General features: G+C 33.5%; 2 protein-coding genes across 2 annotated transcripts; both read right to left on the bottom strand.

Moving 5' to 3' along the window:
• Window positions 1-4835: 4835 nt before the first annotated feature.
• LOC125060597 lies at window positions 4836-11623 on the bottom strand. Its single transcript, XM_047665540.1, has 7 exons — window positions 11313-11623; window positions 7741-7858; window positions 7007-7671; window positions 6739-6940; window positions 6489-6557; window positions 6355-6397; window positions 4836-6146 (listed from the first exon to the last, which is right to left on the bottom strand). Exons 1-7 carry the CDS (start codon window positions 11380-11382, stop codon window positions 4914-4916), a joined length of 2400 nt encoding a protein of 799 aa, XP_047521496.1. The 5' UTR covers window positions 11383-11623; the 3' UTR covers window positions 4836-4913.
• A 17-nt stretch (window positions 11624-11640) lies between these two features.
• LOC125061035 lies at window positions 11641-14248 on the bottom strand. The gene is made up of 5 exons (XM_047666176.1): window positions 14245-14248; window positions 12957-13263; window positions 12831-12887; window positions 12430-12591; window positions 11641-11683 (listed from the first exon to the last, which is right to left on the bottom strand). The coding sequence occupies exons 1-5, from the start codon at window positions 14246-14248 to the stop codon at window positions 11644-11646; spliced, it is 570 nt and encodes a 189-aa protein (XP_047522132.1). The 3' UTR covers window positions 11641-11643.
• Between the last annotated feature and the right edge of the window lie 1863 nt (window positions 14249-16111).

Raw genomic sequence — 16111 nt, 5'->3', positions numbered from 1 at the left:
ACCCATACTTTTGAAATGTTTTATTTGATATTGGCCCCGTTATTCTTACGAGTCGAGTTTTACTTCAATTACTCAACTTCTTTACTCGAGGACTTTGAAACTTTCTGCGGTTCGCCTTTGTTACATCGTTGTCAATATAATATAAATATTAGTATTTGAGGTTATCAAACACAACATTTTAAATATATAATAATTGCGAAATATTAACAATTCGAGTATATTTTTTCAATCTTGAACTCTGAGGAAGGGTTTTATCGAGTGAAAAATGTGGAAATTAAAAAAAAAATTGAAAAATTAAGTTCTATTTATTACTTAAGTGTTTACTTTGGAAAAAAGGAAAAGTAGCATAGATAAATCTTCCATATGTACGTAGCCTCTAAAAATGTAGTAAAAAATCATATTAAGGTGAAACGAAGTTCGCGGGGTCAGCTAGTATAATAAAACAGGGTTTCTTTGCAAAATACCATAGAGATTTAAAGGGAGGTAGCGGTTGTTGTGTGTATTCCGATAAACATTTGTCTTGTTTTGTGGTAAATAAAATACGATTTATGGCTGTAAAATACGACATTAATTCTAAATTAAATACACTACTGTTGCCGAATGCTTTATGTAGGAGTGAATAAAAAAAATCATTATCTAAATAATTTAGTTTTTTTTTATATATTCGATGATCAATACTAGTTTAGTTGTATACAAAATCTGAAACAAAAAATGAAAACAGAAGGAATGCTAAGAAAAGAAAAGCAAGAGAACACAGGTGAGAGGTTGTGAGGACGACATAAATAGGTTATCAGGGGTACCATTCTATGGTATAAAATAGCGAGGGACAAATCAAAATGGCGAATGTAGGAGGCCTTTGCCCAAAGACAAGCTGATTTCTAATAGAGTAAAAAAGTATTAAATACTCTAGATATAAAGACTTTCTATATAATCTGTTTTTATTTTATATTTGGTTCATTATTCGATTATTAAGGTACATTAATTTCCGTCGACTTTAAATTACTGTATAAGTGTAGAGTCCCTGTGAATAATATCAATATTTTTATAATGCGACAACCCTAGAAGAGTGCCTTAGGGAAATACCATGAGGTTTGACAAATCCTCATACAAAAGTACAGTAGCCATTCATAAGCAAATTATTCTATAAAGCAACTTTTGAAGAAAGTGAACTTCAATTTACGTAATGGATACTGCAATTGGGTCACTTCAAACTTTGTCAAAGGAAATTTTATTCGTTTGTTAAAAGCCACATGAGAAATGTATTTTTAAATAATGAATCCATTTCGAAATAGGTTTTAATCGATTGCAAAGATATATGTGGATACGAATAAGTTTTGTTTTTTAAAACTCTTTTTGCAGCATGAGCAGTGTTGGCCTAGTGGCTTCAACGAGCGACTCTTACCCTTAGGTTCCAACCCCTGCAATGAACCTTCTGTAAATGTGCGCTAACCTCACTCGCTGATGGTAAAGTAAGATAGCTATGGAAACCAGCATGCCTTAGAGACAAAAAGGCGTGTGTCAGGCACATAAGGCTACATCCTTAAAACAGGAACCAGACAAGATCTTAAAGGTTGTAGCGCGTTTTCTTAGAATTATGCCTTCTATTTTGCGTAATTAAAGAAAAAAGTTATTATTAAATGTCTCTTGCTTTTTTTGACTTAAATTAGCGATAGAGAGTTTTTATCTATCGATAATAATCTATGTTACGAGGAGTCAAATAAGATTGAAATATTGCAAAATATACAGCATGATATTGCGGGGTATAATAATACGGTTGGAAGAGATTTAGAGGCACGATAGAGGCGAGGCGGGCCAATCCCGGAAAATATGAAAATTGGAAATACCTACTTTATTCAGCCAAATAAATTTCGATTTCCATTTGTAGGTTTGATGCAGGTACGCCGCACTTACATTTCAATAAACATTTTGATATCTGAAATTTTCCCAAAATACAATGCATATTATGTCATCAAGAGTATCTTTAATTGTTATAGTGTTAGCTGTGTATGACGCCATGTAAAAGATAAAATCTAATGGACATACAGTAAAGAAAACTATCGTAAAGCCTTGATATCTTAGAACCCGACGTACGTCAGGCAGAGAAGGCCTATCATCTAACTATATTTAAATGAAATTATAAAATAACTAGTAGACTCGGCCAAGCGTTGCTATGGCTAAGAATTTTGTTATATTACATAGTAGTAAACTATTCAAGAGAAACGGCAGGAGAACACCAATCCACCATGCTTTTTTGTGGTTATGCCATTAAATTGCAGCTTATGTGAAACGCGAATCGAATAAAGAGCCTTTTCTAGCGGTGGTATTTTAATAAAAAAAAATTAATAAAAGGACGCTTATTGTGACATAACTATAAAAGATAGAGACATGCTGTCATGACATTTTCATAGATAGTGATGTGTCCTGAAAAATTGAAGTACATCATATTGTTCTATCATCAATAGTTTTCGCAGCGCACGCGATTGAAGGAAATGTTTTGTTTATTTTTTTACACCTTGGGTTAGATTATTCAAGTTTTAGTAAGCATCCCTAATTTTTTGAAATTAAACATAGCCTTTGTCACTTGGGAATATGGTGTAGCTTGCCAACGGTGAAAGAATTTTTGAAATCGGTCCAGTAGTTTCGGAGCCTATTCATTTCAAATAAACAAAAAATCAAATCTTTCCTCTTTATAATATATATAATATTAATATAGTATAGATAAAATATATGCAGAAATATGTACCCCGCACACATTAAAGGTTTGGTTGTATGCTAACTAAAGCTTCAGAAAAATCTAAAGAAAAATCAGAGAAAAATTGAGAAATGGACAAATATGGAGGAGGCTTTTACCTTAAAAGAGGCAATAAAATACTAGATGACTAAAGAAACTAACTTAATTTTACACAACTTATTCTAACACAACTAATACTCATATTAAGAAATCTTACCTAATCAATTTTTGTGTGGATTCATTAATAAAGCTCTAATAATAATAATCTTGTAAGTGGTAAAGAATAAGAACAGACACATTTCTGTGACTGCTTTTCTAACAGTATTTTGGCATTTTGAATCTATTTTTTTATTACCCAGCTTCGAACTCCACTACTCGTCGGACGCATACAAATCTCTCGATTAAATACTTAGCGAAATTAACATACGTATATTTTATTGTAACGTCGGAAAAGGATCAGGCAGTTTTCAGTTGGAGATTTCCCTTTCCCAAAGTTTAATATGTTTCCAAAGCTATTCCGCCTGACGCATTTTGTAATTAGACCTTCCGATACATTTGCGTTTCATTCTGTTTTGCTTAATTGTTTCGACGTATATTTTCTACTAAATGAGCACAGTTTAATTTACTATGATTTTGTCCCTCCATTTGACTTGATATTGAAAGGTGCTTCATGCATTATTCAATATATTTTGTCTATAGTTTAGATTAAGTTATTATTACCGATTTTAACTAAGATGAAAAATATAACATATTTATAGTTTAAACTAGCTACGGTTAAACTAATAAAAGAGAAAATGCTCTAGCCCCCATACCAGGATTCCCTGTGTCTCTTCCATTTGACAAATTAATGATTTTAGGTACTTGACGTAATAAATTCTGCATAACACAATTTTATAATTAAACTTCAGTAGCACAAGAGGAATATTTTCCGCTTCAGCATTGGACAAGTATAGAATATGTTCTTATGATTTTTAAACACTGTATGTGAATGTATACAGTTTTGAATCGATAGTAAAAATTTTGTTTTTGAGAAAGTGTTTAAATATGAAAGGGCCTCTGAAAGACAAAAAACGTTGGGCGTTAAAAATAATGTGCGTTTTTCGGGTAGCTTATATCTACTTATTTTGGGTTGTATGTTATATGGTGAAGTCAGTTTTTGTTTAAAAAAAAATATTACCACCAAGTTTAGTTGACTAACCGTTCTATTTTTGTTTCATCGTACGGTAGAGTAGCAATGAATCAAGATCTAAATATAATTTATTGATGTAACATTACATTTATTGCAAGTTATCAAAACAAGTGCTTAGAACGGTCGAGAAGAACTGGCAATAAACTCTCCGTCACTCTTAAATCGCCCAGGTATTTTTTACAATCATCTCATCATATGTTAAACTTATGATCATTGAATATAAATATATAAACAAAGCAAACATTTAACTTCTAACTGTAGGAGCAAGTGTTAAGTTGATCCCAGGGTACGTATGTAACACTACCTTAGGGTTGAGAATCGCTATGTAACAATGTAATCATATAGATTGAATATGTCTGTTTTATTAGTGAGATAGCAAAAATGCATATTGGAATCAGCAATGCATAAACCGTGACTCGGCAATCTTTTGCGGCAGCTTTTAGAGTATTTTCATCAATATTTTTATAACATTTTTTATTCGAACCAATTTTTCCAATGCCGGTGGGAATTGAAAAGATATTAAATTGATAATTAAGGCTGTAAAAATTGTGCTGTATATGTATATTGTAAATAAAAAATGTTGATTGGGATTTTGTTCACACTATTTGATTTAATATGTTTTTTTTCATAAAGTCTTGAAAGACTTTTTGTTCACGTTAAGATATTACTCGTGTACTTTTTGTATAGTAAAAATGTTTGTCTTATAAATAAATATTGTTTTAAGGTAATAGGCTTTTTTAATATATGTTCTGCTGGGTAGGGTAGTAATTATAATATAATATTATACATTTAACTTTATTTTTTATATTTTTTTGTATTGTAAACACTTACTGTTACTTACTTTGATTGTAATTATCTAAAACATTTAAAAAAGGTGACAATTTTGTACCTACTATAAAATATAAACGACTAATTTAAAAAAAACTTTAAAACTTAATCACAGTTTCAAGGATGATTTATTTTAAAAAGATCTAAGAATTTCTTTGCCTCAACTTATTTGAAATAATCGAAATGATTTATTTCCTGATGAAAGTATGACGGCTTATTTATTAACTGCCCTAGGCTTTTTCTGGGAAGGTGTGATCCATCATCTTCAGGCGTTAAGTTTGGGTCTTGAAAATATTTGTTTATTCCTGTATATACATTATTATGATAGTAATTTACAGGTTGAATTGATTTCTGAAGATTATAACTTGGTGCAATTAGTGGTGGTTTTGGTAAATTTATCTGTGGATTAACGATAATATCTTTTGAAGGATGTCTGGCAATGCTTTGATTATACGTTCGATTAACTCTTTTTGACGTTAATAAAGCAGTTACTCTTTGTATATTATGCATACTGAGAGCTTTGAGCTCTGGCATCTTTTTAAAGGCATTACCTACGGCTACATTGTTTTGTTTATTTGGTGCTGCGATTGGTCTCATCATTGATTTATCGTGATTTTGTAATTGATTATCCGACGGCCAAAGTTTAAAGTTTAGATTATCATTAGTTGACTTATACTTATTGAAGTCTCTTCGGTTTTGTACCATTTTGCTTTGTGCTTTCTCCATAATGTTGACGATGTTTTCTATCTCTTGTAAAGATAGCGTCGGTGCTGTAGATGCAACAATAGACACTTTGTTCTCTATATTAAATAGAACTTCATTGCTTCTCTTTAAGTAGTCATATTTATTTTTATTTGATTTTAAATATTTTAAAGGAGATCTTACGGAGCGTTCCCAAAATGATCGATGCGAGTTATCGTTAATGAAGACATTTTTATCGTTATTTTGTCCCGGCTCTATTTCGATGTCAACCTGGTTTTGTGAGTCAACATTACGTATAATAGATGCGATTTGTCGACCCAGGTTTGTATAATAGGAGTCATCGGAGTGTAGTCTTCTTGTTTCAATAGGTGAATTAAGACCTGGTTTCCTCATTTTATGTGCCTTTCGTGGCATATAAAATTCTAATTCTTCTTCCTTAGAATTATACTCAATAGGAGGTAACTCACTCGATTTGTTAAGGTCAATGTGATGAATAAGTTCACTGATGTACTTAAAATCGACATTATCCGCTTTTGCTGCATAGCGTTGTGGGTTTGACTGGATTTCGTTATTCAAGGTTTCGTCATACATGTTTTCTTCTGCAAGGGGTGTTTCAACAATTTCGTCATCAATGGCGTTTTGGGGTCCATAGGGAGCCCTCAACATATCTGGATTGGTTAGCCGTTGGCGTGACTTCTGTAATAACATTTTTTTAGCTTAAATATTACAAATCTAATACTAGATTAGACTTGGTCTGCTTTTCGCTAGCTTTGGTTTAATACATAAGGCTGACGTTTATCACAAACAATAAGGACTAATGAATGGCTAATCATGTTCTTTCATAGGGGAATAATTTTAGAATTTTTTCTTTATTTACAAAGTTACAAAATTAAAAAGAATTTACCATCTTTTGCCTATAAGGATGCTGTGGTTTTCTGTTATTTACACTGAAAACAAAAATGTTACAATGAGATGTTTAAAATACAAATGATACCATAATTTTAAAAGAATAATAATTATGGTTAATAGTACTCTTACCCCATGAAAGGCCTACTTTGAAAACTTGGCTTTGGTTTTTTTCTTTGTCTATAGTATCCTGCTCTTTCTCTGAAAATGATTTTTTTTATTTAATATACATTTTCAAAATGTAATATGTACAACAAGCGATAGTAAAGTCCCAACGTAAATCATTAAGAAGAAGGGAAAATTCTCCCGTAAAGTGTTGAACTGATTTTGGCTACTTTTTGTAAATTTTCCCAGATGGCTCCGCGTAATATAATTTTCTTACGGTTTTGCTGGATCTTGTTTTGTAGCTTCTGTTGCTGGCTGGTCTGTTGTTTCTGTTATAGGAGGCTCAGAAGTATCTAATTTAGCTTCAGTTCTTCCGTGATCTGTAGTTTGTGTTGTTGCTTTCTCCATTGTACTCTCTTTCGCGGTAGTGATCGTCGGAGCCCTAGTAGGCGATGTGGTAGGACTACCACCTTCTTGTTCTGAAATATATGATTGCATTGACGAAAAAATTCTTAAAACTTTACTTTGTTAGTTAACAAACTTACCAGGACAAGGAAAGACAGGCATTGGCGGCACAGGTACAAGGGGATACATAGGCATAATAGGTGGAGGTGGAAGTCCAATCGGAGGATAGAATGGAGTGTCCATATTTGGCAAGAATATAAAGGATGGCAACGGCGGCCTTGGTTTCTTATTTATAATAACAATTTTTTTGTGCCCATGCTCTTTGTCGTCTTTGTGTTTGTCTTCTTTATGTTCAATTTCGAAAGATGCGTCACTTTCATCAGAACTACTCGAGTCGCTGGAGTCCGAGTGTCGTTCTTCAGAAGTATCGAAAGCACTATCGTCTTCAGTGATTCGGAGTAATTTACGCCTCAAACTTGATTTCCGGCGCTTTTGTTTTAATTTTTTATTCCTTTTCTGAGATGATCTTCTTAGGTCCATATTTTTAATAGGTGCCCCATCGTTACGTCGAGTGGGAATATCCTTCGTATTATTAATTACTTGGTTTTCAATTGTTTTAAAGAATTGATTGTATAACCAGTCACCCAAATCATCGGCAGTTTTTGTTATTTCATCAACTTGGTTCTTAATTGGGTCCAGTTTTGTGATTGGCGCGGGTTCAGTTACTCCAATTGTTACGTATTCTATATCCGACTGCGTGGGTTCTATATTATAACGTCTTCGATAATTTTGAGTTAGTTTTACGCTGCAAAATTAAAATGTATTCAATATATACCAAAAACGTAAATAATTAACAAGTAATCATAAATTATACCTAGGTTCACATATTTTAGTATCTGTATCAAAATAATATCCAGGGTGACAGTGACATCCTATTACACAGCCGGGAATTTCGTCAATGCAATATTCAAACCTTCCGTGGTCACCACATTCTAGGTAACATGAAAATTAAATCAACTCAAAAATCTAAAATTTAGGAAATGGTTTTACATCTAAGAAGAAATGTTAATTAACTAAAGAACACTGCAGGGACCAAACTTTTTGTTAACTTTAATTTGTTTTAATTTAATTTTTATTAATGTTACTTATTACTATGTAGGTTAAGAAAATTGAAAATAGTGAATATTTGATTGTTACTAATAACAACAATTGTTTATTATAGAAGTAAAGTTTAATGCATCATTTAATTTGTCTTAAGGCGTTCACCAATTAAATTCTAGCTATATACAATGCCTAAATTTAAGTGGCACATTTAACTTTGACGATAGATGAGGTATATTTAAATGTTAAGAATTATTGTGTAATTTGTAAATATTTCATAAAAATTAAAATGTGTTGTGGCTTTCTGGCCGCGTATATATGCTCCGTAATGGAAAGGGTACTTGTACACGAAATAAAGAGATGTACAATACAAAGAGAAAGTGCACTAGAATTCCCTGAATTGTGGGCAGCTAATCTATTTTATTTGACATACTTATTATTACCTTGACCACGCACGCTGTAAAGCACGCGAAATCAGAAAAATTAAAAATTATGTAAAATAGTTGTAAATTTATAATAATACATAAGTTATGTTTTATTATTATTATTATATTATTTTCATTACGGTAAAAAAGTATTTTCTTTAAATACTTATTATTATAGGCAGTTGAAGTATTAAATTATACATAACTATGATTTTACTAATTTTGCACAACACGTATAGTTTTCGTGTGTGTATAATAGACGTTGCTTCAGATTGTTAATGGAAATATAAATCGAGAGTGAAAATATTATTTTTTTAAAGGAGTTAACGATTGAAAAGACTATTTGAAAAGAATCGGTGGGTGAAGAAAGTTACTTAATAATTACAACTCAGACGTCTCTTTCGGTCAAATGTGTTTACGTTGTGGTGCAAACAGGCACATTCGTGGTTCCATTAAAACATTGAGACTGATTGCTCTTAAGGAGTTTTTAAGTATTCGTTAGTTGTCTCCTCCCTAAAATATGGCGAGGGGGCCGATGGCTCGCCATGCGTCATACTCGTGAACGGGTGCTACTTGAGGTGACTGGTCGTACTTGAATTCGTGTATGCGGTGATGTTAATTATTTCGACTATGAATGCGTGTTGTTCCCACGAGAATGTAAGTGCGTGCTCCTGTTTCACCATGCCTCCTGCTGATAGAGGACAACTCTTTGTTTTTAATTTATGTTATTATTATTAATTACTTAAGATGTCATGTGGAACATGGTTTAATGGTTGCAGCTCCTTACTAACGTGGTGTAAAAAAAAAAATGGCGATTAAAAAGAGTGGCGGAGAGTTCATTGCCAGTTCTTCTCTTCCGTATAACGCCCTTGATTTGAGAACTGGCACTAAATGTAAAATTAGAAGCATTCATATGTATTTCTTTACTGACAAGTCATAAGTGGACAATGTGTTACCCATATGATTAAATGATTTTTGAATTTGAATTTGAACAACATATTCACGTGATATATTTCTATTATAACACTGGTGAGTCACCCCTTGAGTCAAATTATATTTCAGCCTTCCTCGTGAAGCACTCTTTATTGATAAAAACCGAAATCCATGCAGTAATTATTAATTTAACAGCCGTGGCAAAGGAATTTGTTTTATATGTAGTAATACTTAGACACACCTATAGAGCAGCCTTGCGATTCTGTAACTCACTTTTAGAACTCATACAGCGTTTTTCACAGCGGCGGTCGCGCTCAAATCAGTAAAGCAGTCATTTTATGATTTGGCATTCTGATAAGGGAGCTTGTAGTTTATTGTTTATCAGAGGGCCTAATCGTAAAATTACTGCTTTACGACTGATTTGAGCGCGGCCGCCACTTGGAAAACCGCTGTGTGAGTTCAAAAAGTGAGTTGCAGAATCGCAAGGCAGCACAGATTTATAATATTTTTGAAGTGAAAACTTCTTTAGCGGCGCTGAGCACTTTTTGTATGGGTAAAAACTTTCAAACTTGCGTCAGGGTCACGTGATGCTGATCGAAAAAGCGTAAGATCGAGGGGAAGGGAGAGTAATTATTTTACATTTACATTATATAAAGGTTGAATTTAATGAATTAACATTAGGTGGTAAAAGAATGTTTAACATTAAGATTAAGATTGTCCGCATGTTATATTAATGCTTGATAGACAGATCTTCAATTGAGTTTAATTATTGATGTATTAAATTGTCATATTTGTGTACGATAGCGCAATAAATAAACATTGTATTCTACCTCATAAATGATAGTACTTTTATACTTATAATTAAACACAACGTTAATATTGAAGTTTTCACTTCTGTCGGCACTCCCGGAGTGCTATTTTTTTTTATATAATAGGGGCCTATAGCCCCCCATCTATGGGTGTTAAACGTGAATGGTTACTAACGACATCTCGCACCGACTCCAAGTCTTCGTCAACGGCTGACTTCACCATATTCTGGATATCTACTGGCCCGAGAAAATCTCTGAGCAATTTTGGCAGCGCTGCCGAGAAACATTGATTAGCCATCAGATCAAGCGTGGCAAGTGGAAATGGAGAGTCTATAGTTATTTTGGGCTGGCGATCTGAGTGAGTTGTTGCCCCACATATTTTTATGGTGCCACTGGCGGTATTGTTGTGTACCGGGTTGTGCAGCTCCCTCAAAAATAGTTGAGCTGCATGAGCTATTCGGGGCATGCTTGCTGTCTGCTGGCACAGGCTTGCTCAGATCGATCTGGTTCTTTCTTCCAAAGACCAGTCCAGTAAATACTCTGCATTTACACCAATTTATTAATTTATTATTGTATTATCTGGACTGTAAAAGAGACTAAGACCCCCGAGTTTGTTTCGACATTTCTTCTCAGGGCAGTCAGTTAGGAAATGACGACTTCATCTAGCTTAGGAAGACATTGTAAAAGTGATTTATATAGTCCTACTTGCAAGAATAAACTATTTCATTTCATTTCATATACACTCTGAGGAGATTCCAATTATATCCCCAAGCAGGCCCTTGATTGGAACTCGCAAGCGGAGGCGTGGCCGTCCCAGTCAAACCTGGCTTCTGTTTGTGGATGTCCTCTATTATAGGACATTAAGGGTCTGTTTCACAATGTACGGATAAGTTCTACATAAGTTCCAAATTAGCTGTTTATTACTTATTGGTAGGATAAACACTATTGTTGCGTTTCACGACTGTCAAAACCACTGTGTGAGTTCGAAAAGTGAGTTACAGAATCGCAGGGCAGATAGCTCTATTCGTTATAAAGTCCATCATAAGTTATGAGTCCGATGAAGTGTCAAATAGCACAATTTATCTTACAAATAATGTATGTGTTGCATAGCTATTTGGTACTGTATCCATACATTGTGAAACGGACCCTAAGTCAAATAATCTACACTTTGTACTTACCATATTGACCTTCACACGTTACATAGTTTAACCACAAAAATAATAAACTAAATCCTCTTTTCTTTGACATTATATGCAAAAGACAAATTCAAAATAGAATTAAAAATGTTGAATATCGAATACGGCTTGTGAGCCCGTCAACATGGTCGAGTGACGTGCACAATGAAAGTTTTGTTACTTGTTGCAGATTACTAAACAATAGTTTCAGTACAGCTGCAGTAAAAAACAATTTTTCTGAGTGGTTTTGAATGGAAACTACATTTTTTACTATGCTATCAAGTACTATTCACTATAAATAAAACGTATTTTTTTGATCTCTTATTTTTTATTTTTACACATCATCACCCAAGTCTGGTATGCCTTTCAAGCCCCTGAAAAAAAAAACATTATTATTAAAGAACATTTTCACGTGATACCCAGATTTTATATTAAAAACAGCTATCATTACTTCGAGTTGAAGGTCGATAAACACGCATTTGAGGGATGGCATCGAAAAAATTAGCAATAGTAATCATTATTGAAATTTCCGACACAGAATCAAAATGTAAGAGTTCGTCTGATAGCTATTATTATTCTGAGTTAAATCTCGTAATGGTGGTTTAATAAATATAGTTAAAAAAAACTATAAAACACGCTCACATCAAACTAAACAGTGAAAAATAATTCCTAATTTAGGCTGAAAATGGTAATGAACAAAAAATACTGGTTTTATTTTGAAAAAGCGTGGGTTGCTCGATAGACGAAAAATATGGCACAGAGCGCCCCACGCTGTGATGTGCTTTAAAAGCGTGTTTTATAGTTTTTTAAACTATCTTTATTTTCCACTTTTTAGTCCTAGCAGCAATACGTGTTGTCTCAATTTAATCGTATTGCTTTGTGGACTTAAAAAAAAATTCATTGTTTTTTCGAGATAAACCTATGAAATTATTATATTGTCGCTGATTCTTTATAAGTGTACAAAGTTTGAATTAAATCTGTCCGTTTAAAGTGGGTCAAAATCGAGTCCGAAGGAGTCGGTTACATACATACATACAGGTGAAGCTATAATAAAGCGTGTAAAAATAGAATATAATTTTACATACAACGGAAATGTACCAATTCTGAACATGTTACGTACTTAGTGCAGTCCTCAGGTAGGACGCATTTGTGAGTTCTATCATCGCGTACATATGGTTGTGTACAGATACATCCGGACTCGCAGAACGGATAGCAGGGCCGGAGTCTTTCTCGTGGGTTGTCACAGGTTATAGCAGCGCAACCAGAAAAACATGCCTCGTATCTGTATATATTTTCTATGTGTATGATTAGGTTGTGACTGTCTAATGTGTTACAACACTAGTTTGGGATAAAAGTAAGTAATAAATGTAAAGTTAACGTTTAAATTGTAAGCTGAAAGAGATTTTTAATATGATCCAATCCAATCCATAAAATAAAATAAAAAGACCGACGTCCTTCTTTTTAAAAAAGAAAATTTACTTGAATTAACCGACTTTTATAATAAATAAATAAATTACTCACCGTTCGTGAGGTCTCTCACAATTCATTGAATAGGGCTTCCTCTCTATCTCCTTGTCTCTGTCAACGTGATTTCATTAATATTTTTATGAATTTAGTCTTAAATAATAGTAAAAAAAAATATATTACGTTTGTAAGTGACCAATTTCAGTACTTCTATATCTTGCTTTATCTGTATCCTCTATTTGTTTACCAATTCCATAACCAAAACTATCATATTCCTTTCTGTTTAATCCGGCCTTATCGTCTGTATCATCTAGATATCTAGGACTTTCTTCATATCTTCGCCTTTCATCCCAGTCCTTGTGATCTTGGTCAAATGATTTTAAAAGTGCTTTCTTTCTCCAATTTCGTCTATCGTCTATGAATGAATGTCGTTTACTATTGTCTATGTCGTCGTAATCATAGTTTATTCTATTCGCATCTATAACGTCATCTGTAATTTTAAGGTTAAGTTAGTTCAATTGGAAATAAATATTTCGTAGCGTTCGTTTTTTTTTAACATTAGAACTTACAAAATAAAAGTGCGAGAAATAGCAGCTTCCTCATGTTACTTGCTTATCAGAAACTGGAGCGTATTTGTGATTACTGTAGCTAACTGAAATGTGTTTATTAAAGGAGAAAAACCAACGGAAGTTACCATTAAACCGTAAAACTCTTTTTTTATCAATATCGATTGAGTATACGAACTTCAGTTTTAGACAATAAAATAAATAATAGTTAAAAAAACTAAAAAAACACGCTTTTAAAGTACATCAAACTAAAAAGTGAAAAATAATTCCTAATTTAGGCTGAAAATGGTAATGAACAAAAAATACTGGTATTATTGTGAAAAAGCGTGGGGCGCTCTGTGCCATATTTTTCGTCTATCGAGCAACTATTTAATATTTTTTTGCTAAATTTTTTTTTTCATTTTTTTTTCGGATTATTGCATTGTCATCGATATTTCACAGGTGCGCAAAGTTTGAATTAAATCTGTCCGTTAAAAGTGGGTCAACATCGAGTCCGAAGGAGTCGGTTACATACATACATACAGGTGAAGCTAATATAAAGCGTGTAATAAACAATATTCAACGATTTAAAGCTTGTTGATGAGAAAGAAATTCAAAGATAATATTCACTATGTATTTTAAAGTAACATTATGTTAAAACATTTTTTATATCGTTTTGGTAGCCAATCGAAATGCGTCTCCCGGTACTAATTTCCTCGGCTGCAACGCCCTGATTGGTGGAGGTGCAATCACGATGTTAAAGTAATTCCCCATCCTGGATACATCAGGTTTTTGCTTCTCATCAGGATGTGGAGCTTCTGTCTCGTTTAATTCCATTTCATCGCCTCTACCTTGTCGTCTTTGGGCTTGAGATCTGCTATATTTCATAGAAGATTTACCAGATCGCCTTGTTGGCACTGGTATACCCATTTGAGTTCTGAAATAAAACAGATTTCTTTCTGTTTAGTTTTTCATATTGACGTCACGTGGCGCGATTTGCTTGTGGTGGAGTGTTATGTAGTACTCGCTACTGTGCATACCCACTCAAACCACACGGCGTCACCAGCGATCACCCAAGGCAGCACAGGTTAACCGCCATGTGATCAGCCGTTGAAGTCACCGCCACTATTGGCCTTTAATGATGTGGGGATCATTCAAATTAAGACCAAGTTTGTCTTTACAGGAAAAGTTTTAACAAAATTTTGTGTGACACTTCGAAAACGACTCATTGGTCTAGTGGTTTGTACCCCTGACTGCGAATCCATGGGTCCCGGGTTCGATCCCCGGCTGAGATGAACATCGATGTGATGAGCATTTGGTGTTGTGCTTAGGTCTTGGGTGTTTAAATATGTATTTATATGTCTATCTATCTATAATATGTATGTATATCCGTTGCCTAGTACTCATAACACAAGCTTTCCCAGCTTAGCATGGGACTAGGTCAATTGGTGTGAATTGTCTAAAAAAAAAAACACCGTGTCTACTATACAATATTGCTTCAGTTCAGCTATCTGTACTCACGGTGAGCAATCGTGTGGTAGAACACACTGATGCGTGCGGTCATCCCTCACGTAAGGCTCTTCGCAGATACAACCAGGCTCGCAGTAAGGGTAGCAGGGTCGTAAGTGGTTTCGAGGGTTGTCACAAGAGATCTCGGCGCATCCACCGAAACAAGGCTCGAATACTTCGTTGGGCCAGTAACAAGCTACGAAAATTAATGTATTAAATGTGAAGTTATTTATCTGTTAGGTGATAGGGTTAACTATTTGCGGTAATTTTAACCATACATTATGCAAGTGATTATTATTATTAGCTTTTTCAAAACAAGTCAAAGTAAATTAAAAAAAAAACGATTTATCACTTGTTCATCAACAATATACAACAGTCCAAACTTGGAAATTGTAGACAACACGACATTATTTAAAAAATGCCCTAAAAATCGTTAAAAAGATTATTTTAAAATTTACTTATCTATTCGGTACGATAAACTTATAAGATAAGCAATAATAATCAAAGGATTTTTAATAGAATTCATTTATATTCTCGCCTACTTTAGAAAAGCACCTTTACAGCTAATATAAGCATTAACTATTGAGCTGTCCAGACAGGTAGACAGTCATTAAATGTGATGTAGAATCAATAAAACCTCATTTACAAACTGACGATCCATTAAAATAAATGTCTATACCATCCCATAAATATTCGAAGCAAACAAGGAGCAACTAGCGGCTGATTTAACTAAAAAAAATCTGAATACATTAGGCATCGATTTAGAACAAATTTCTAATCTTTAACACCGGCTTAGATCTTAATAATATTGTCACAACTCACCTTTCATTATCTTTTCCTCGTCTCTGCAGTGAACACTTAAAAACCCCATAAAAATAATGTACGCCCTCATAATTAATATCTGAAATACTGGATTAAATAAATGTCCTTAATACCTCAGCCATATGAACTAAAATGGCGTTCAAAATTAATAATTAAGACAGCATGATAAGGGTACGTGTTTGGTAAACACGACGAAAGGCTATTTAAGCCGCTTTTGATTGAATTATAGCCTTTGCTACCTGCCTATAGTGCGGTCACGTTTCGCGAAATTCCGAGATAATGTGAACATAATAAAGTGCCACGAAATTTATAAGGTACACGTGATTACTGGCAACATTATATTAGAACTTTTTCGTTTTAACATTCATTTGTTTATTAATATTTTCTGCTTTAGAGTGCTATGCTAGCAGTCTATATATATGTGTCTATCAGTGCCAAAATGTAGTGGATTAAAACCTCTTT

Source organism: Pieris napi, chromosome 22 (genome assembly GCF_905475465.1).
Source record: "Pieris napi chromosome 22, ilPieNapi1.2, whole genome shotgun sequence".
Classification (NCBI taxonomy): domain Eukaryota; kingdom Metazoa; phylum Arthropoda; class Insecta; order Lepidoptera; family Pieridae; genus Pieris; species Pieris napi.
This window is presented reverse-complemented; position numbering and strand designations above follow the sequence as displayed.

What these genes read in the sequence shown, in the direction of transcription:
- LOC125061035 (XM_047666176.1), bottom strand. An exon ending in TGTGAGAGACCTCACGAACG is followed by an intron (nt 12,592 to 12,830) that starts GTGAGTAATTTA and finishes AAATATATACAG; the next exon opens with ATACGAGGCATGTTTTTCTG. An exon ending in CTACCTGAGGACTGCACTAA is followed by an intron (nt 11,684 to 12,429) that starts GTACGTAACATG and finishes TTTTTTTTTCAG; the next exon opens with GGGCTTGAAAGGCATACCAG.
- LOC125060597 (XM_047665540.1), bottom strand. Translation starts at nt 11,382, where the DNA reads ATGTCAAAGAAAAGAGGATTTAGTTTATTATTTTTGTGGTTAAACTAT. An exon ending in AACGTGTGAAGGTCAATATG is followed by an intron (nt 7,859 to 11,312) that starts GTAAGTACAAAG and finishes CATGTTACCTAG; the next exon opens with AATGTGGTGACCACGGAAGG. An exon ending in GCCTGTCTTTCCTTGTCCTG is followed by an intron (nt 6,941 to 7,006) that starts GTAAGTTTGTTA and finishes CATATATTTCAG; the next exon opens with AACAAGAAGGTGGTAGTCCT.